This window comes from Lynx canadensis, chromosome A1, assembly GCF_007474595.2.
Source record: "Lynx canadensis isolate LIC74 chromosome A1, mLynCan4.pri.v2, whole genome shotgun sequence".
Lineage (NCBI taxonomy): Eukaryota > Metazoa > Chordata > Mammalia > Carnivora > Felidae > Lynx > Lynx canadensis.
The window spans coordinates 71,647,224-71,668,999 of record NC_044303.2 but is presented as its reverse complement, the minus strand read 5'-3'; the positions used below and the strand labels follow the sequence as shown (position 1 = coordinate 71,668,999).

Genomic DNA, 21,776 nt, shown 5'->3' with positions numbered 1-21,776 from the left:
CCCCACCCCCACCGCCCGACCTAAGTAAGACCATTGTTCACTCGGTTGCTTACCCCTTCATTCTTTAACTTCCTTCACACTCAAGTATCTGAACCTGTGGATCCTTGCTGCCTTCCTACCCAATTAGATGTCAAATCAGTTCACTTCTCACCATCTCTACTGCTACCATCTTAATCTAATCCAAGGACTGGCAAACTCTTTCCGTAAAGAGTCATACAGTAAACCTTTCAGGCTTTGTGAGGCAAAATTGAAGGTATTATGTAGCTAGTTAGAGAACAAGAGAGAAAACAGATTTTCACAACTTTTGGGGGGACAACATTCCAAATATAATAAGCACCAGTTTTTGATAATACTAATACGGAAAATGGACTTCTCTTATTTAGAGATAAAATTCTGTTTAATTGGGGCTCAAAGTTAGTGTTCCCTATCACCAAAGTCAATGGCAATTATACAACTGTTTAATGCTGACCTACAGTGAGATTTTACTGATTTCATCTTTGACGATACCTTTCTTTTCCCAGAGACAGGTACTGCCAAATACTAACAATAATCCATGGGTAAGGGATATTACTTGAGCATAGTCGTTGCTTGGAAGGGATTTATAGAATTTTGTTACATTCCTCTCTTGATATTCGCCATTAGCCTAACATTACATTGCAGTTTGATCACTTCCAATTTTAGGCTGAGTGGAAGATCCTCAATTGTACAGTGAAATGGATTTTCACATATGGAAATTTCCTTTGCTCTTGCACTGACGTTTGAAAACTGCTGCTGAAGCTAGTTCACTTCTTATTTTAATCTTCTGACAGCCTGGGAAGTGTAAAAAGCAGCTAGACAAGGGAGCCTGGGTGGTTCAGTCAGTTAAGCATCTGACTTTGACTCAGGTCATGATCTCGAGGTTCACAAGTTCGAGGCCCACATCGGGCTCTATGCTGACAGCTCAGAGCCTGGAACCTGCTTCGGATTCTGTGTCTCCCTCTCTCTCTGTCCCGCCCCTGCTCATGCTCTGTTTCTCTCTCAAAATAAATAAATAAATAAATAAATAAATAAATAAATAAATAAACAAACAAACAAACAAACAAACAAAAAAAGCAGCTGGACATTAATTGTGATTCAAATGTTAGTTGTTGTCAAAATAATGTTACCACAGTATAAATTTTGTATGTAAGTGCTGTTTTGTCTTACAATTTTAGGTTGAATTCATTAATAAACATCAAATCTACAGCATGAACTAATTTTCAAAGCTATCCGATGTTTGATAACAGTGGCTGAGAGTGGTTCTTCTTGTTTAGGAACATGTAAATCTTGGTTCTGCGCTAAAAAAAAAATCACAATAAATTTTACCACTGCTAAGCCAATTGAACTGCTGTGAGATAGCTGGAAAACTGGGACATTAAGGTTTTACTTAACAAAAATTCTACAAGCAGTCATAGCAAATAAAAACAAGTGATTGTGGCTATATTCTGGTAAAACTGTATTTGTGGATGCTGAAATTTGAATCTCATATACTTTCCATGTGTCATGAAGCATTATTCTTTTAATTTTTTCCAAACATTTAAAAATGAAATAACCACACAACTTGTGAGCCATACAAAACCAGGCAGTGGGCTGGATTTGGCCGACTCCTGGTCTAAGCCATCAGCACCTCTCACCTCCATGACTACAATGTCATAAAAATGGTTGTCCTACCTCTGTCACTGGTCCCCTGTGGTCCATCGTCCCCAGAGCAGTGATTTTAAATCACATCACATCATTCCTCTACTCAAAACCCTTCAAAAGCTTCACAGTTGGAACTGAATAAAACCCAAACTCTTTGGCCTACGAAGGCTCTATATGGTCTAGTTCCTGCTTCCTTCTTGCACTCTCCTAAGCTACACTCAAGATGCTGGTCTTCCCTCAGGCCTCTGCAAAGACCAAGTTTGTTCCTGTCTCAGGGCCTTTGCATTTCCCATTTCTGCTACTTGGGACTTTCACACTTTTCATTTTTGCATGGTTGCCCCCCTTGCCCTCAAAGGTCTTCACTCAATGTTAGCTATTCAGAAACTTTCTTACTTTTTTTCCTTTCTAAAAAAATTTTTAATGTTTATTTATTTTTGAGAGAGGACTAGTGTGCAGGGGAGGGGCAGAGAGAGAGGGAGACACAGAATCTGAATCAGGCTCTAGGCTCTGAGCTGTCAGCACAGAGCCTGACAGGGTGCTTGAACTCACAAACTGCCGAGATCATGACCTGAGGCAAAGTCAGACTTAACTGACTGAGCCACCCAGGTGCTCCAGGAAATGACTTTCTAACCACCCTACCTCCTCTACATACTTTCTGTGAATGATCCTGTTTCAGAGCCTTTATCGACCTTCTTAGTACACTAATTACGTTATTTATGTGTTTACATGTTTGGTATCTACATCCCCCTGTAGTAAATGTTGTACATGTTGTGAGGGGGACGATGACAGGAGGAAGAGAGAGAAAAAAGGAAGTGCCCAAATCTGATACAGCTCAGCAATAAGGACTGATGAAATGAAACACAGGGAAAAAAAATTTCATCCACACCGAGATTGATCTCTGTACACAAAACAGGAATATAGAATTTTCCCACAGTTTACAATTAAGACAATTAGGTTTTAGAGTTCACCAAGAACAAAGTATCAGACCTTACAAACAGTCTGAGGCATGCCAAAACAAATAGGAACGGACCATTTGATTAGCTAATGACAAAAAGTAGAATAAAATAAAAATTAAGACTTTTATTTTCATGAAATATATTCCATCCCTATTAAAATACTTTCTCCAAGTTTTTATTTTATCCCTTCTCCTATTTTAAGTGGTACTTCATAGCTAGATAAAAATTTCCTTCTGTTCTTATATTGATACTCTGCTCCAACATTTACAAAATACACACCTTTTTGTTTCTTTAAAGAAAAGAATATTTAAGAAGACTGATTATCAAAATGACTTCAACATTTGTGAGAACCAAATTCATACAAATTAGCAAGGCTGTTTGTTCACTCAAAAAAGGCAAAACATTCACAAAATAATAAATGTTCCAAAAATATCTCCCTGGTATAATAAAATCAGAAGCAATTTCACCTTTAAAAGTAATCTCACTGAACGGTAAGAGGAAGAAATAGTAATAGTTTTCTTTTCCCCTCACTGATTTCCAACATGATAATATGTTGTAAAGGCCATTACTGGGGGATTTGTCTTATCGGTCTCCAGTGTGGCTGCCTCTATTATTTTCCACATTTGCTACAATCAGTGTTTATACTATTGAAAATTCTCTTCTTCTGGCAGCTACTAAAATATAATTTTCTAGTAAACAGACACTAGAGGAGAAAAAGAATACGTGAGGGGAGTGGGGGAAGATTCAGAACGACATTTTCCCATTGTAGTAAATATTTAAAAGCAACTCCAAATCATAATGCCACTAGAGACAAAAAAAAAAACCACACAAAACAAACAAAAAAACCCAAAACAAACCAAAACGAAACAAAAAAACACTAAGCTTCTAAGACTTTCAAAAGCAGGTAAATGTGTCAAAATTAATATTTTAAATTATAGTTGTACATATATCCCAGCTGTTAAATTGTGATTAAATTTTTTGAAGCATAGTGAAAGGAGTTATTTCTGTTCTCCTGGCAGGCTTGTTTCTAAGATGTGTAACTGTAATTGATGTTTTCAGGAGTGTGAAAAGGAGATGGTTAATAATTACTCTCTTATTTCCTACTTCTTTGGAAAAAAAATACCAACCTCCACTTATTCTAGGTTATATATTTATATATTCTATACATCCTAAATAGATGGTTCCATATTACATTTGGTAACTCTAGAGTAATCACGTGTATAGTACAAAATAACACCTAATTACTTCTAAGGGGATGGGGAGAAACATCTAAAACCCATGGAAAACATTTATTTTGGGACTAAAAACATAAGGTGATCACTTCCAAATCCACTTTTTTTGGTACTGGTAAAGTATAAGCAAACAAGGAAGCCCCTTCACTTAATTTTCTAATTAAAATATCATTAAAATATTTACTTTAGCATCTATATTCATTTATATAGCATCTGTATACATTTACACATTTATTGTAACCCAAGTTTCTTCCCAGAGGTTGTTACTTTCATCTAAAAAAAACAAGAAAAGAAAACAGCTTATTTTTAACTTTCCTTACTCAAAGAGGTACGAGGATCAATTCATTTTCTTTGAAAAAAGAAAGTTAAGTTTAAAATTTTAAATTCTATTCAAACTCTGCACAAGCATTTGCAAGCACACATACCACAGATAATTATTCAATCTGCGAACACAATTAGAGCCGTTCCTTCAGGTTCATGTGCTTATATCATATTCTGTATTACACAGGCCCACTGAGCATTTTAAGTTATCATGTCATGTAATCTATTTAACACTGCAATCAATTCACAAATAATCCATTTAATCTGGCATTCTGTAGTAAATAACATGACATTCGTGTGACACTATTCCAAATGTGTCTGCTTTAACATAGAAAATTAGTTCCACTTAGTTGAGTATCAATGACCTATTCAATGTAGAATGTGCTAGTGCTGCAGTCAGCTTTCTCCTGTTCTTTATCATAAATTTATCTTCTCTTGAAAATATTTAAGCAAGAATATGAGAAATTTAAAAAAAAAAAGCCTTCAAAGGTACATCATGAATAGCTTCACATCACACAAACGCAGAGATTGTTAGACCTTAGCGGGATCTCAAGACATTTTCAAAAGTATTTAGCTCCTCTTCAGGCCTGTAGACAACCTGCTGTGAGCAGGTGGAGAGAAGAAATCATGCCACACAAAGAAACAGGCCAATACCAGTTAGTCGGCAGCTCTGCTCGCAAATGTTCAAACAACGCGACTACGCAAAATGAAAATCTTGTATGTAAAATGCTAACGAGAAACAACACATTAAATCCCAGACAAATTACACTGTAAGAAATGGAAGACTATTTGAGTTGTTCAAAGTAAAACTGAAGAGCCTCTTTGGAGGTTAAAAAGAATGCTTTATAGGAAGAGAGTATATTCACAGAAATTAAAAAAAAAAAAAGTTCTATTTGATCAGCATGTTCCACACTATGAGATGCTACGGTGTATGGAGAAAATACAGTGAGTTCAACATGTGCAGAACACCGCGTATCTTTTGTTTCAACACTTAATTGTATGCTGCAGGCAGGATATCATTCCGCTTATTAAAAACAGTCCTAAATTTTGCTAAACTTCTAAGTTAAAAGGTGAAAAGTTTGTCAACTAGAGAAGAAATTCGTCTTCTGTTTAAAAAATGAAGTTAGTTCATCTCCTCTTAATTTTAAATGATAAAAACCAAAACTGCGGTGGACACACAGGGGAGTGCGTAAAAACCAGTACGTTTTGTCTTCTATGAGCACTCTCGTTTAGGAAAAGTTTTGTGAGCCATCTAACCCGTAACTGCTAGCCACACTTGGCTACTGGGGCCCTGGAATGTGACCAGTGCAAGTGAGAAACTACATTTTCCATTTTAATTAATATTAAGTAATTTAAATACAGAAGCTGTGGAACCTATTTTTCTTTACACACAACATTCTGGTAGGGCCACATTTCACATTCATCATTCTGTTGCTTAAGATATTATTGGTATATTAGCATACATATTTCAGGCATAGGTGCTGTTTCTGATATCACATTAATAATTTTCTTTAGATTATTTCATGTTGAAACGCTAACATTTTGGATATATGGAGTTAAAACAAAATGGATTAGTGAAATGAATCTCACTTGTTTTTACTTTTTTTTTTTTTTTTTCAACGTTTATTTATTTTTGGGACAGAGAGAGACAGAGCATGAACGGGGGAGGGGCAGAGAGAGAGGGAGACACAGAATCGGAAACAGGCTCCAGGCTCTGAGCCATCAGCCCAGAGCCTGAGGCGGGGCTCAAACTCACGGACCGCGAGATCGTGACCTGGCTGAAGTCGGACGCTTAACCGACTGCGCCACCCAGGCGCCCCTTGTTTTTACTTTCTTGATGTGGCTACTAAGAAATTTAAAATTGCATATATGGCTTAACAGATTTTATTGGACAATGCTGCTTCACTCTATAATTTTTTAAATCAGTAATTTGGAATTACTAGAGATTTGGAATTGCTCTCATACTAATGAGACTTTATCTTCCCATAGTCAAAATGAGAGATGATTGTAGGTCCTCAGATTATACCATTAAGATCTACTTTATAAACATTACTGACGGACTCTACATCTACAATGGGGAACTAGTAGGAAAACACTGGTACATACCCAACATAAGAAAAAAGAGAATTACGAAATGCTATCATTTTATTTCCGTTGAATGATGTTCTTTGAGGAAAACTTGGCTTACTTATTAGATGAAGAAATAGATTAAAAACCTATAAAAATTCTAGAGGACCTATAAATATCTCCAAGAGTTTTTAATGCTTATATCCTTGATTCTTCAGCATAAATTACTTCATTTCAAAATACAGGACCTCCTCTTCCTCCTTTTGGATACGTGCATCACTAGCTATATACTTAAAGCTATTAATAATGATTAGAACTTCTGTCCAAAAATAGGATTTTCTAAACATCAGAAGAGAAAAAGCAGCCGCGTGGGTAACTGAAGAGCTTGTGCAGCAGACTTAACTGAACAATGGGTCATTAGTGATGCTGGGTAAGATACAGCTCAAGCAATGTGCCAATGTTCGCATTCCCCTCATAGAGACAGGGGAAATCAGGAACAGTCTGAGGTGAACCTTTACTATACCTATAGATACCTATCAACAGGTGGTACTGTTGGCCTTAAACAGCTTAGGAAAATAGGAAAGATGTTTGCTTGATTGGAAAGAAACTCACTTGGTAAGCATGATACTTTTGTGGGCAGACCCTTGGGAGCCCTCGTTTGCCTTTGAACTCACAAATACTATGTGATTCCATATCCGTGGGGATCAAGCCGCCATGTTATCTAATAGAGTACAGATTCTGCAAATATTGGAAAGTAAAGAACTAAAGAGAATTGATAAAACAGCTAAGAAGGCTATCCTATGAACATAGCTTAATTTGATAAAGTCTTAGAAGAAATAAAATCTAAATCTTAAAAGTATAGATAAGACAGATTTATTTCTGAAATTATAAAATGCAAGATAACTATCCATGCATTCATCCACTCATCCTTTCCTCCAGCTAATGAGCCGTTCTTCACATGTGCCAGGAATTCAGTATGGCAGTGGGAACTGAAGGTCAAATCAAAACTGAAAATTCTGATCAATTAAAGGAAGTTAGTAACCTATGAAATTCATTTTCCAAATGAGAGTACATGCCAAAATACAATTTTTTTAAAGGAATTAATAGATAATATCAAGTTCCTGAGGCTTACCGAGGAAAGCCAGGAAAGTCAAAAGATAATGTGATATGATTAGATTTGATTGGATGAATAGGGAGCTAACTCTTAAAGCAAAGGTATGCTTCCTCCCCAACTACTTTGTCATTTAATCAGATGAAGTTGTTAACTGCTACTTTTCACGTAGTCACAGGGATTCAATAATAAAACTAAACAGAGGGGCACCTGGGTGGCTCAGTCAGTTAAGCATCTGACTTCAGCTTAGGTCATGATCTCATGGTTTGTGGGTTCAAGCCCCACATTGGGCTCCGTGCTAACAGCACGGAGCCTGCCTTGGATTCTCTCCCCCACACTCTCTCTCTCAAAAATAAATAAAATAAAATTAAAATAAAAAGGTGCTAAGTACTCACATATTCTTGAATAAGACTGGCTACACCAAGTAGACTGGTGTACTAGACTGGCTACACCAAGTAGAACATGCTAGGAAACCACAAAACCAACAATTGCCCATCTCCCACCTCAAGAGAATATGAAAGAAATTTAAAAATTGTTTGAAGTTAAATTCTTAAGCTAAGAACTCAAGGTTGAACATTTTAAGCTATGTGAAAGGGATTTTATGAGAATCCCTTGGTTTTCCATGTATCTCCTGGATTTTGAGGGGTATCTAGGTAAGATCAGCAATTGTTTTAGTGACAAAACAGGAAGAGAAGAGTATGGTGAGGCAACGATTTGTAACTATTTCTTGTGGTCTAGACGTGGATTGTACAGAAAAGACTAAGGCTGAGTTGTTATGAGAGAACCTGCTCAACAGAAAAATCTAGAGGGATAGGAATCAGGAGGCTAAAGACAGCTGGAAAAGACAGAGCAGACTTTAAGGGTTCTACAGGTGAGAAATTCCCCCAAATCCACAAAAGTGTCCTTGAGGACACCAGCCAAGTGTCCAACTTTGGATGTTTGACATGCCTCCAAAGTAACAAGTGCCAGGTTACATTAGCCTAGGTCAACCTAGTTCTTGCTGCCATGTTCCTCTCTTCTTTACCCCAGACTGAAACTTTGGACAGACCTCAGATGGCAAACAAGAAGTGAGAAAGGATATAAAGCAAGAGGGAAGAAAGCAACACTCTCATTTTCCCTATAAAATTTCTGTCTGAGGTGGAAATGAGTTCAGGAGGAGAGGTTTTAACAGTTTTGACATTACAATGAACTAGATTTTTATTTATTTTTTTAAATGTTTATTTTTTTGAGAGAGAGAATGAGCAGGGGAGGGACAAAAAGAGGGGGCAGAGGATCTGAAGCAGGCTCTGTACTGACAGGAGAGAGCCTGACACAGGGCTCAAACTCACAAACCACAAGATCACGACCTGAGCTGAAGTCAGATACTAAACCAAATGAGCCACCCAGGTGTCCCTGAACTAGACTTTTAAACACCTCCTCTCCCAAACAGAATACTGCTTGCCTATTCCCTGGTAGCAACTATACAACTGAGAACTGTATGTGATTTTATGCAGGGGAGGAAAGAATAAGCTGAGAAAGTGAGTTTAAAGGAAGAGTTGTAAAAAAGTTCCTTTTATTGGGAGCGCCTGAGCGGCTCAGTAGGTTAAGCCTCAAACTCTTGATTTCAGCTCAGGTCATGATCTCACGGTTTGTGAATTTGAGCCCCACATTGGGTTTTGTGCTGACAGTACAGAGCCTACTTGGGATTCTCACTCTCCCTCTTTCTCTGCCCCTCCCCTGCTTGTTCTCTCTCCCTCTCAAAAAATAAACCAAAAAAAAAAAAAAAAAAAGTTCCTTCTATTTGCCCTGACAAAGTTTCATTTGTGCAGCAAAGCAGTTATGCGGTAAAACAGATAAAAAGAAAGACAAATATTAGGAAGTACTCAGAATGTTTTCTCAATAACTATCTAAATAAATTTTGTTCTACAATGAGGTACTACCACTTCATACCCATTAGTGTAACTTTATAAAAGAACAATAAAACCACCAGAAAAGAACAAGTGCTGGTGAAAAGTGCAGAAATTGGAATCCTTGTGCATTACTGTAGAAATGTAAAATGGTGCAGCTGCTGTAGAAAACAGCACAGTGGTTCTTTAAAAAGGTTAAACACAGAATTACTATATGAGCCACTAACAGAGGATCGAGATTCACAAAATATGAACTTTTATGAATCATTAAGTAAAAGATGAATGCTCCAATAAAAAGAAAAAATGGGCAAAAGCCATGAACAGGCAGTTTGCAGAAAGGAAAACAGGACTGACAATAAACATATTTTTAAAATGCTCATTGTCATTACCAACCTATTATACATTAAAACCACAAAAAGATAACTTAAGTAGTCTGGATATCAAGGGTTACCTAGGATGTGAAGAAAAGCTGTTAAAGGAACAGATTCCTGGGTTCAAATCTTGGCTCCTCCATTTATTAGCAGAATGCCTTGGGTGAGCAATTTAGTTTCTATAGGCCTCAAGTTTCCCTAACCTCAAAATGCAGGGTAATACTAGTACACTAGATTGGTGTGAGGATTAAATACTTTGATACAGATGAGGTATTTTAGGAGAGTCAGTGCCTAACATAGTAAATATACAATAAGGTTTTATTATTATTCATGTTATTGATAGCAGCAGCACTGTTGGTAGACATATACATTGGTACAGCCATACAGGAAAAACCATTTGGCATTACTGTGTAGGATTAAGAATGCATGGTCCTTACAAGCCAACTGTTCTATTGGCTGGCATACTCCTTGGAGAAACGATTTCAAGAGGAAACATAGAAATGTTCAGAGAAGCAGTGTTTGTTCTAAAAACAAAATAAGTAACACAAATATCTACTTAGGGGAGAAAGAATAAATTGTGGTATATTAATAGGACTTACATAGCATGGAAATAAATAAAACTACATACATCCAGATGATCAATCTCACAAACCTAATACCGGAGGAGAAAGCAACTCACAGAAGCACAGAGAAATATGGTGCTACACAATATACTGTTTACAGTTGTACGTATATATAACATCCTTAAAGAAAAGGAAGGGAGAGATACATTTAAAAACTGGGATTGTGGTTATCTCTTGGGGCAGGAGGAAGGATTTTAAGTAAGGGGGAATGCAGAGGAAAGTCAGTAATATTGGTAATTTTTTTTTCCTTTTTTTAATCTAGATGGTAAGTAATGTTTTTGTTGTGTTTTTCTTTAGATTTTATATAGATCAATACATATTTGTCTATATAAAATATTTAATAAAAAAGTTTAAATGCAGGCACAAAAATCTAGGGGGGGAAAACCTCCAGCCATTATTACTGTAAAATCACTTGAAAATCACCTGTGATAATATCCATCCTAGTTCTTCTTTGAAACTCATAGCCACATTTTCATAGCTATCTATTTGAAGGTATTGAACTGAAGTCTTGAGGAACTCAGCCCAAGAAGTCAGCACAGAGAAAAGGGAGTTGGGCACAAATCCTGAAGGTCTGCCCAGGCTTAAGGCAGGTGGAGGACAAATCCACAAAGAACACTGTGAAGCCATCATTCATCCTCCTGTCATTTCAAATCCCTTCCCCACACAATGCTCTGAACAGCTAACATTCTGAGACAAGATGATTTCTCTCCTCTGTTTCTGAAATGCATCCTAACTTCTCTCTTTGTGTCCAGTCTCATTCTCCTCCCATCCTGTCTCCACAATGCAACTTGAACCAAGCTCTTCCTAAACTCCCAATCCTCTCCACAGCATCACTTCGTTTGTGAACAGTCATCCACGAGTCCCACCGGCCAAGGGTGAAGCAGTGGCCTCATTATGTAATTAGCAAGGCTTCCAATGACCTGGTTCCTACTCACTTCACTTTTGCTCCTCACACCCAGCTTATTCTCTGATTGCAAGGGTTTAAAGCAATGGTTCTCAGACTGCTTTCCCCAGACTAGCAGCATCAGCATTACCTGGGAACTTACTAGAAATGCACACTTAGCCCAGGCCTACTAAATGGGAGTAAACTCTGGGGTGGGTCCAACCATCTGAGTTTTAACAAGCCTTCCAGGTGATTCTGAAGCACACCTAGGTTTGAACATATTGGCTTAAAGCATGAAGGAAAGGTACATTATTATCTGAAGAACTCTGATGGAGACCATCAAAAAGTACTATATAGCACAGTGGTTAGAAGGTTAGAAGCTCACACTCTGGGGTCCCAGCGCCAGGGTTCAAATTTCTGCTTAGCGTCTTCTTAGCTTTGTAACCACAGAGAAGTTGCTTAGCTTGCCTCAGTAAAGTGTAATGCTTAACAGCACAGGTCCTACAGCAAGCCTGCCTGGCTCTACCTCCTATCAGCCTCGTGACTTTGAGGTCACTTACTTTTCTCTGAGCCTCAGCTGCCTCATATACAAAAGTATAAATAATAGTACCCACTTCATACAGTTGCTGTGAAGATGATATGAATACATGAAATGCATTCAGAACTGTGCCTGATACACAGTGAGTACTGTGTATTACTTACCCTCATTATGTTATTAATTTCATGGGAACCACATTATAGAGATAAAGAGAGTCAACAGTGAATGTTAATGTCCATAAAGAGTGAATACAATCCATCTATTCTGGAAAGGAAAACTTTCCTCAGCATTTTTTAGGTCAATGAGTTTGTTTGGTTTTTATCCAGTCTACCATTTACCTCTCTGAATGAATTTATTTCCTTCTGATGAAATGGTACTTAACTAGATGCAACACCCTTCTCCACAGACAGGGGGGGTCTGCGTGAGGGGTCATTTATTTCACATTAATTTTTTTTAATTTATATTTATTTTTGAGACAGAGAAAGAGACAGAGCATGAGTAGGGGAGGGGCAGAGAGAGAGGGAGACACAGAATCGGAAGCAGGCTCCAGGCTCTCAGCTGTCAGCACAGAGCCCAACGCGGGGCTCGAACTCACTAACAGTGAGATCATGACCTGAGCTGAAGTCAGATGTTTAACCAACTGAGCCACCCAGAAGCCCCTAATTTTTTTTTTTTGTTTAAGCAAAGAACTTACAAGAATGACAAGGATTTACTGAACAGTATCCCTATGATAGGGAAAATATTTCTGGGAATTATTCTAAATACATATCCAGTATTAATTTAGCTAGAAACTCTACATATAAAAGTGCCATCAGGCTACCTATCTGCACAGTCATTGAGAAGGAAGCTGAAAATATGATACACTAATTTGGGTAGTAGGAATTTGTATCTCTCTACTGGCAGGTCATATTATGTTACCTGACCAGAAAATGCTGCCTGGCCACAGCACATTCAGGGCAGAGCACATTCTATTAAACATAAACAAATATCACAAAACCATGTTTTTTGAAAACACAATGAATGGATCTAGGTAGTGTGAAATTATGCAGTGATATTTTTTCCAAGGGTCTCAAAGTATTTCACCTCATAATGAGAATATGAAAGAAAATATGAGAGAATAAATATACTGGGGGAAGCCAGAAAACCAAAGCCAAAATATACGACTCGGTCCTGAGCATTCAATGTTTCTTAGAACCATAAAGATAATCTACCAATTAAGCCTGGCTTATAAATTAGTTTAGTCATTAAATATTTACCAGGAAGTTTCTAGACTACCTCTGTCTCTAATAGAGATATATGTGAATCTGGTATAGAGAAGTCTTGATCTGTGATTCTCTTGACTTCTCTAGGTTTTAAAAATCAGTTTCCTGTGTAAAATCAAGTTAAGGGAACACAAAAATATTTTTGTAAAAAACAACAACAAAAAGAATGAGCATTTAATACTGTGGGGTGGGGGTGGGGGTCTGGATTTTTATCTGCATGTGATCGTCACATGTTACGTGGAGTTCTTTGTTTTGTTTTCCCTGGAACCCTCCCCCTCAACTAGGAGGTGAGCTGCAGGAACTCTGGCAGCACCTCCCTTCGTAGCTTCTACTTCAATACGGAAGCCACCGATAGCAAAGAATATTCAGTCAACTCTGGATTTCAAGTCATTTCCTCAATGTAAGAGATTGTATTTTGCAGGGAAAAGAAAGGTTAACATGTTAAGATCACTGAATTTTTAAAAGGCATCAAGGTGTTCTGACAAGTCCATCTGAGCAGCTCACATTTCTGCTGGTCGAACAGTACACAATCTCAGTCACACAGAAAAGGAAGGTAACAAAGTCATATTTTAGAACTAAAAACCCACAATGGCAACAAAAATGCTATCTTCCCATGTTTTTAGAAAAACACGCAGGATGCTCTATGTACAGCAGCAATAATACACTGACACTCCTGGATTGCCTGAAAAAAAGAAAACATCCATTCCTCAGAATAAGACTTGCTTCAAGATCCCCTCAAGAACGAAACAATGTTTTCAACTATGGAATGTATGAGACAGGATAAAATGCAGCCTCTCCCAGCCACTTCTGTCAGTGTTAACCACCCAGGTGCTGGTAAGGATTTTGGACTTGACGGACCCCTCAAAGTAAATCATCAGAACATTTACCTGCACCGTCCTCGGAGTGCCATCAACGCTGACAGACAATAAGGGTGAAGCCAGGTTCCACGTGCTGGTCACATTTAGTTTCGACCCATCAACTTCCACCTGTTGTGACACCAAATAAGACTGTTACCATGAAGAAAGACAGAAAACTGATCTCAAGTTCACTGCCGCATACAAAGCAGCAGCCACTTTAAACAGATGGCTCCCAACAGCCTGTCATGTTTACTGCTCCCGCCATGAGAGACAGGGTCCAACAGGAGTCTTCTTAGCTGTCTCTGGGGAGAGGTGAAGGACCTGGGCACAGCTGCCTCTGGGTACTGAGGTTTCCAGTGATTTCCAGTAAGTAACAAACAGCCTTCTCACTCTAAACCTATCTGGACATGCTACATTTACTGCAATTAGACAAGTAATGCATATAAATTCCAGTGACATTTTGCAACCCACACATCAGGGCTTGCATATAATATCCTCTCCAAGGACCAAGAAAGAACTTTTTCTGTGTTAATTTTAATGAAGGACTGTGCATTGTGATTTTAATTAAACAGAAGCTTTAATTAGGCAAAATTCTTTGGTGTTGAATATTAAAAGTCCATTTGAACTTTGCAAAAGTTGTCATATTTTTGTCAATCTTAAATGACTAATTTCACCAAGTCATCACTTATGAAGATGCAAAAAAAAAAAAAAACCCATATCTTTTAAAACAGATACTTTTAAGAGAAAAATTCTAATTTCCAAATAAATAATATAAAAGTGAGAGAAAACAAGCAAAGCTAAAATAAAAAGTACCGTTAGTTTCTTTCTTTCTTTCACTCACTGATTCCCTAAGTCTTGTATGGGAGAGCTAAGAGAAAATAACAGTATTACGTCCACAGTAAACCACATAAGGAAGGGATATTTAAGTTTCAAAATAAAACTGTAGCAAAGTCAAGACACAAGATCCCTAACAATTCCCTCTCTCTCTCTCAATTCTCTTAAAAGATACTTATTATAATAAAAGACGCACAGATATTATTTAGAAGAATAACTGTATCCATATACATCTATACAGACTTTCTGTTTATCTATTTCCACAATAGTGTGGTCATACAGTCTAGAAGCAAAGACATGCTATTGGCTACATAATGAAATGTCAGCTGGACATACATTATGCACTTGCTTGTTTCTGGGTTCAGGGGCCTTCGGGTCCATACAGCACATTTCAGTAACTGGGAAGAAGGAACGACGGCTTGGGTCTCACCTGACATTACTATTTGACTAAGTTAGAGCTGCTTACCACGCTGGAGTATTTAACCTGTCTGAACTTTAGTTGCCAAACTATAATATGGTAAAACTCTATCTGAAAGGGTGCTGTAATATTTTTTTTAATTTTTTAATGTTTATTTAGTTTTGAGAGAGAGAGACAGAGTGCAAGCAGGAGAGAGAGAGAGAGAGAGACAGAGAGAGACAGAGAGAGACAGAGAGAGACAGAGAGAGAGACAGAGAATCTGAAGCAGGCTCCAGGATCTGAGCTGTCAGGTTGCTGTAATATTTAAAAAATTAACATAAAACAGTCTCTACCGATATTCCTACTATAGTAGGTCCTAAACATTTTTTCCCTTTTCCTGTTTCTAATGGTTCCACTTTCCTTAAATGGGTTTTAAAAATAAGGTCAGATTGGGGCGCCTGGGTGGCGCAGTCGGTTAAGCGTCCGACTTCAGCCAGGTCACGATCTCGCAGTCCGTGAGTTCGAGCCCCGCGTCAGGCTCTGGGCTGATGGCTCGGAGCCTGGAGCCTGTTTCCGATTCTGTGTCTCCCTCTCTCTCTGCCCCTCCCCCGTTCATGCTCTGTCTCCCTCTGTCCCAAAAATAAATAAACGTTGAAAAAAAATATTAAAAAAAAAAATAAGGTCAGATATCATGCTATCTCATAAATTATGTACTATTAAAAAGTAGGTGATAAAGATCTGTGAAGCAGAAAGACTATAGTTTTGAGAAGAGCAACATTTCAAAATTATCTATTTAGATAATTAGCCATTAACTGCCTGGGTGGCTCAGTCGGTTAAGCGTCTGACTTTGACCTAGGTCATGATCTCGTCATTCCCAAGTTCGAGTCCTGCATCCAGCTCTGCGCTGACAGCTCAGAGACTGGAGCCTGTTTCAGATTCTGGGTCTCCCTCTCTCTCTCTGCCCCTCCCCCACTCTCACTCTCTTTCTCAAAAATAAATAAAACATTAAAAAAATAAAATAATCTATTTAGCACTTCTTCCTGAATTAAATATCTCCTTATGTAATGGAAGAGTTCCAAAAGAAGCTCCCAAAAGATAGTTTTACAAATATTAAGTGCTAAAAATACCTTTTAAAACTGAGAAAAATATTTACTTTGACATGATTCCTAAATTTAAAAGGTTAAAAAAGGTCAGAGTTCAATTATAAAAGTTTTATTTGTTAAAATGGAAAGTTAGAGGCTGTAAGGAAAGATTTTTTTAATGACAGGCATTTACAATTTGTATTTGATACTAATTTTAAGTCAATAGGGGTGACAGAATGAAACTGTAATTGTCATCTTTAGGGGTTCTCAGAGAAAATAACCTAACATACTCAAATCATGCAGAAGAGGAACCACTTTACCACAGCCTAAAGTAAACTATTTTATGACTGGTTACACAAAATGCGACACATCCATATAACAGAATATCATTTGATAATAAAAAGGAATGAAATGCTGATACATGCTACTACATGGATGAATCTTGAAAACATGCTAACTGAAAAGCCAGTCACAGAGGATCACAAATTATATAGTTCCATTTATAATGAAATGTCCAGAAAAGTCCCTACCAACAGAAAATAAATTAGTGGTTGCCTTGAGCTAGGGGTGTGGGGATGGATGGAAGGATTGAGGGGTAACAGCAGTGGGGCATTGGCTTTCTTATTTGACATGATGAACATGTTCTAAAATTGACGGTAGTGATGGTTACACAGCTCTGCGAATATACTACAAGCCACTTAACTGTACAATTTAAATGACTAAAGTGAAGTATATCTCAAAAAAGCTGTGGAAAAATAGGTAACAAATGAAAACAGAAGGGAGAGGTTTTACTTTTTCAAAAGTCAGAAGCAATATTCTGTGAGAAATTAAAGAATTAGACCTAAAAAATGGATATATATATATATATACACACACCATGTTCATGAATTAGAAAAGTTTCAGTATTATCAAGATAGAAGTTCTCTCCCAAACTCATATATATATTCAATGTAATTCCAATCAATATCCCAGCAGGCTTTTTTTGTTTTGGTAGCTGATTCCAAAATACACAGAGAGAAAAGCAAAGGATATAAAATAGTAAAGATAATTTTGAAAAGTAACAAATTTGGAGAACTCATGCCATTTGACTTCAAGACTTCCCATTAACCTACAGTAAACAAGATCTGGTGTAAGAATAGAATGAAATGAGAGTTCAGAGACCCATACATAAATGATTAATTGATTTTTTTAAAAAAAAGTGCCAAAACATTAAATGGGGAAAGCATAATTTGTGAATAAATAGTCCTAAAACAATAAACATCCACATTCAAAAAAATAAATCCCGACCTCGATAACACAACATTAAAAAAAAAAAAAATCAACTCAAAACAATGAAAACTAAAGGTAAAACCTAAAACTACAAAACTTCTAGATAACAAAGAGAGAAAATCTTTATAACCTTGGTCCAGGCAAAGATTTCTTAGGACACAAAAAATACAAATCTTGAAAGAAAAAATAGATGAATTAGACTTCATCCAAAATTATAAATTTCTGTTTGAAAGACACTTAAGAAAAGAAAAGCTGAGCCATAAGTTGGGAGAAAATATTTGCAAAAAATATATCTGATAAAGCACTTGAATTCAAAATCTACAAAGAATTCTTTTTTTTCATGTTTACTTAGTTTTGAGAGAGAGACAGAGACAGAGACAGCAGAGACAGAGGATCCCAAGTGGGTTCTGCACTGACAGCAGAGTGCCTGATGTGAGGCTCAAATTCATGAATTGTGAGATCATGACCTAAGCCAAAGTCGTAGGCTTAACCAACCAAGCCACCCAGGCACCCCAAGAATTCTCTTTTTCAACTCAATAAGAAAACCAACTGAATTTCTTTAAAAATGGGCAAGAGATTTGACCAGAGACTTCGTCAGGGAAGACAGATGGGTGACACAAGCACATCACAGGTTGGTCATTAGGAAAAAACCAAAACTATATGAAATAGGGCTACACACCCACTAGAATGGATAAAATGAAAAGTACTGATAATACCAAGTGCTGGCAAACCTCTGAAGCAATCGGAACTTTCATACATTGCTGGTGGGAATGCCAAATGGGAGGTCTGCTTTAGAAAACCCCAGAAAAGTAATGATACATACACAAGGACCTGTTCGTGAATGTTCACAGAAGCTTGTTTATGATAGAATACATACAGCAAAATGTTTACATCAGCCTCAAACTGGAAAACCCCCACAAGTCCAATGAACTAATTCATGGACAAATATGGTATATCCACACAACAGAAAATTAGCACTAAGCATCTCAAAAGCATTATGCTAAGTGAAAGGAGGCTGGTAAAAAAGGATATAATAGAACATGAGAATGGGGGCACCCAGGTGGCTCAGTCAGTTAACTGTCAAACTCTTGATTTAGGCTCAGATCACGATCTCATAGTTTGTGAGATTGAGCCCTGCATCAGGCTCCGAATTGAGCTTGGAGCCTGCGTGGGATTCTTTCTCGCCCTCTTTCTCTGCCCCTCCCCCACTTGCGCATGCACGCGTGCGCGTGCTCTCTCTCCCTCAAAAAATACATACATACATAAATAAATAAATAAATAAAGGGGAGGAGTGAGATTCCCCCTTAAAAAAAAAAGAAAAAAGTAATGAGTATGATTCCATCTATAGAACATTCTGGAAAAGGCAGAAATCAGGTCAGCAGTTGCTAGGTGATATGGGTATGAAGATGAGTTTGACTGGGAAAGGGCATGAGGGAACTTTCTGGGGTGACAGAAATCTTGATTTTGGTGGTAATAATATAAGTACATAGATTTGTCAAAACTCAATAAAACCATACAATTAAAGACTAAATTTTATATTAATTATACCTCAATAAATCTGACTTTCTAAAAACAAAAGCAGAAGGAGAAAACTGAAAGTGGTATTTCTGAACTACCTTTATCTTCCCTTACTGATAAATTAATTTCTTTCCCTGCATCCTCTGCTATTGGATGAGTGGATGTGAATGTTAACTTGGGAAGAAGAATAGAAGGAAAGTTCCTTCCAGATAGAAACATGGGGGGCTGGGGGGGAGGCCTTTTCAAGTCCCTGTGGATTACATGAAGGAAAGATACAGAGGGAAGACGCAGATATCAGAAATCAGAGACCTCCCCATTTCCTTTTGCATGGATCCTTGGGAATAGGTAGGGGACAGCAATGGAGACAGATGGATGAAAATATTCTGACAGGTATCAGGTACCCTGAAAATATCTGGGCTGGAGATCTACTTTTGGGATATAGTCTAGGGAAAGCTGTAGGCTTCTACTAAAGCCCAGTACTTGGTGTCACAGCAATCCTAATGTGGCTTATGAAGCAACAGCACAGCACTGATTGAGGAAGAACCTGGAAAGATGACCCAAGCACATCATGATAGGAATCCAGAAGTTTCTACCTATCTTAGTGAGATAACAAAGTCTGGGTCAAGATAAAGACAACATAGTACAAGGGACTCCATGACTGCAGGCAAACAGTACCCAGGACTACGGGTACAAAGGCCTCTTCAATGCCAAAGAGGATGAATCATCGCCTGCCAGTACCCAGTCCAGATCCTTACAGCAAAGCCTAGTAAAGACAGTCTGGGTCTGAGCTCTCCTCCTTACCTCAATAGTTATGAGTGAGTCCAACCACATACCCAAAGGCCCCTTTTACCTGCACCTAACTCCACACCTCAGTGGAACCTGGAAGGAAAAGAAACCTGAAATACACAGTTTCTGAAAGATACTGCTTAAACCCAAGGAGCCCAAGATCTTATTTATTACCAAGTGTTTCCTCCCTCTCCCCCACTAAGTAAAGGTAGAGGGCTTATGAAACAGAGTACATGCGACAGACATACAGAAACAACATTTCCTTGTACACCTGGGAAGTAATGAGCATAATTTTGAAATGTTACTATACAACTGAAACAAGGAAGCTGTCAAAGCTCCAAATCATAAACTATGAAACACATCTATAAACTTTAAATGAGGGAAAAGAACATGCTGAAAACCACCACCAGCCTTCTCAGGCCTCCAGCCACAAACAGATTTCACCAAGAAGCATAATTTGGAACAGCAGATGCAAGGATTCTATTGATGCTATCATCAGATGAGTGAAATCTCAATGGCTTATACTTATAAGCTACTAGGAGAAACAGGAAATTTGTACATTTTAATACCATAGAAATATAGGAACAGACTGAAGAATTCTTGTTACTGTGCTATGTACACAGTTTATGTGTAATTCTTTAGCCAAGGGGGACTAAAGCTGCAGATATGGGGTGGAAGTGGCATTTCACTGTTACAACACCGAGAAGCTGACATAAAGAACCCACCCTATGCCAAAAACTAATGGGAAGTGAAATCTAGGACAATGGAAATAACAGATTTGATGAGAGGGTATTATAAGCCTAATTAAAGGAAAAGCTGTGGGCTGTCCATGCTTAGACCCAACCACCTACCCCACTGCACATAAATGATGATCAGAAAATAACCAATACTGCATCTTTGCATACAGTTTGCAGAACATACTTTTATCAAGAGGAAAAGGTAAATTAAGAGCATTATAACACAAGAAGAACCACTTGAAGAAACACAGGAAGAGTTCAGATAAATAATTCTGCAAAGTCTCAAAGACGACTGTAGGAAACCTGACTCCTCTTTTAAAAAATGAGCTCAAAGAAGAAAAACAAAGGTTCAAAGAAGAGATCATACAACAACAGAAGGAAATGAAAATCAAGCTGGAAGAACTCAGAAAAAAAATGAAGAGAAAAATAACATTAGAGATAAAAGCTACTTTAAGAAGCAACCAAAAATAGAATCAATGTGACTAAAAAGAAAGATAAGGGCATGGAGAAATCATATAAAACAGAAAAGACTAGCAATATAAAAACAATTTATAGAGAAGACAACAGATATGAAGGAGGGAGAAATGGGATCCAAAGAATATACAAAATACTTTTTCAGAAAGGCTTACGAAGAAAAACGAATAAATGTAAATTCAAAGATATGATAGGGTAAAACTTTTCAAACTAAATAAAACCTTAAATTTGTAGAATTCTTCTGTTTATGGAACTTTAAAGATAAAGAATGTTTTACGTGTTACTTAGGCAAAAATAAGAAATCACGCACAAGTAAGGAAAAACATCAGGTCAGCCTAATTGCTCGAGGGCAAAATTGAGATATAAGACCACAGAGCAGTTTGGTATAAGTACTAAAAAAGAAAATGTTGCCCCCAATTTTATACCCAGCCAAGATGTCCTTATATCACAGAAACACATCTTGTAGCCTATAAGAGAACTTAGAACCCCTTCTTTAAAAAAGGGCGTATCTATATATTGATATGAAATTTTCCCAAGAAAATACAGAATAGCATATACAGTGTGCTATCATTTGTTAAGAAAAAAAAAAAAACCTTCGAAATGTGTGGTTTTATTATTTTTTTTAATGTAAAGAATGTCTCTAGACAAATATATAAGAGGAGTGGGAGGGGTTGAAGGACAGAGATAGAAGGGAGGCTTGCTTTTTACTGCAAATCTATTCATATTCTTAAGTTTTCCTCTTTATGTATATTATATACTAAAAACTTTAAAAGTGAGGAGAAGTATAAGGGCCTATTTTTCCTCTCTCATAGCACCATAAAGTCAATATTTACTTTATACCTTTCACTAACAGGCACGTAACACATAGTAGCTGCTCTTTTAAAACTTCATTTTAGGGGCGCCTGGGTGGCGC

The 21,776-nt window shown here is 37.4% G+C and overlaps 1 protein-coding gene across 1 annotated transcript in view; it reads right to left on the bottom strand.

The window, feature by feature from the left end:
- PCCA (propionyl-CoA carboxylase subunit alpha) overlaps positions 1 to 21,776 on the bottom strand; it is a 422,256-nt gene that overhangs the window by 82,021 nt on the left and 318,459 nt on the right. The window contains 1 exon segment of the mRNA XM_030313554.1: positions 13,797 to 13,895. Coding sequence (XP_030169414.1) covers positions 13,797 to 13,895 — 99 coding nt within the window.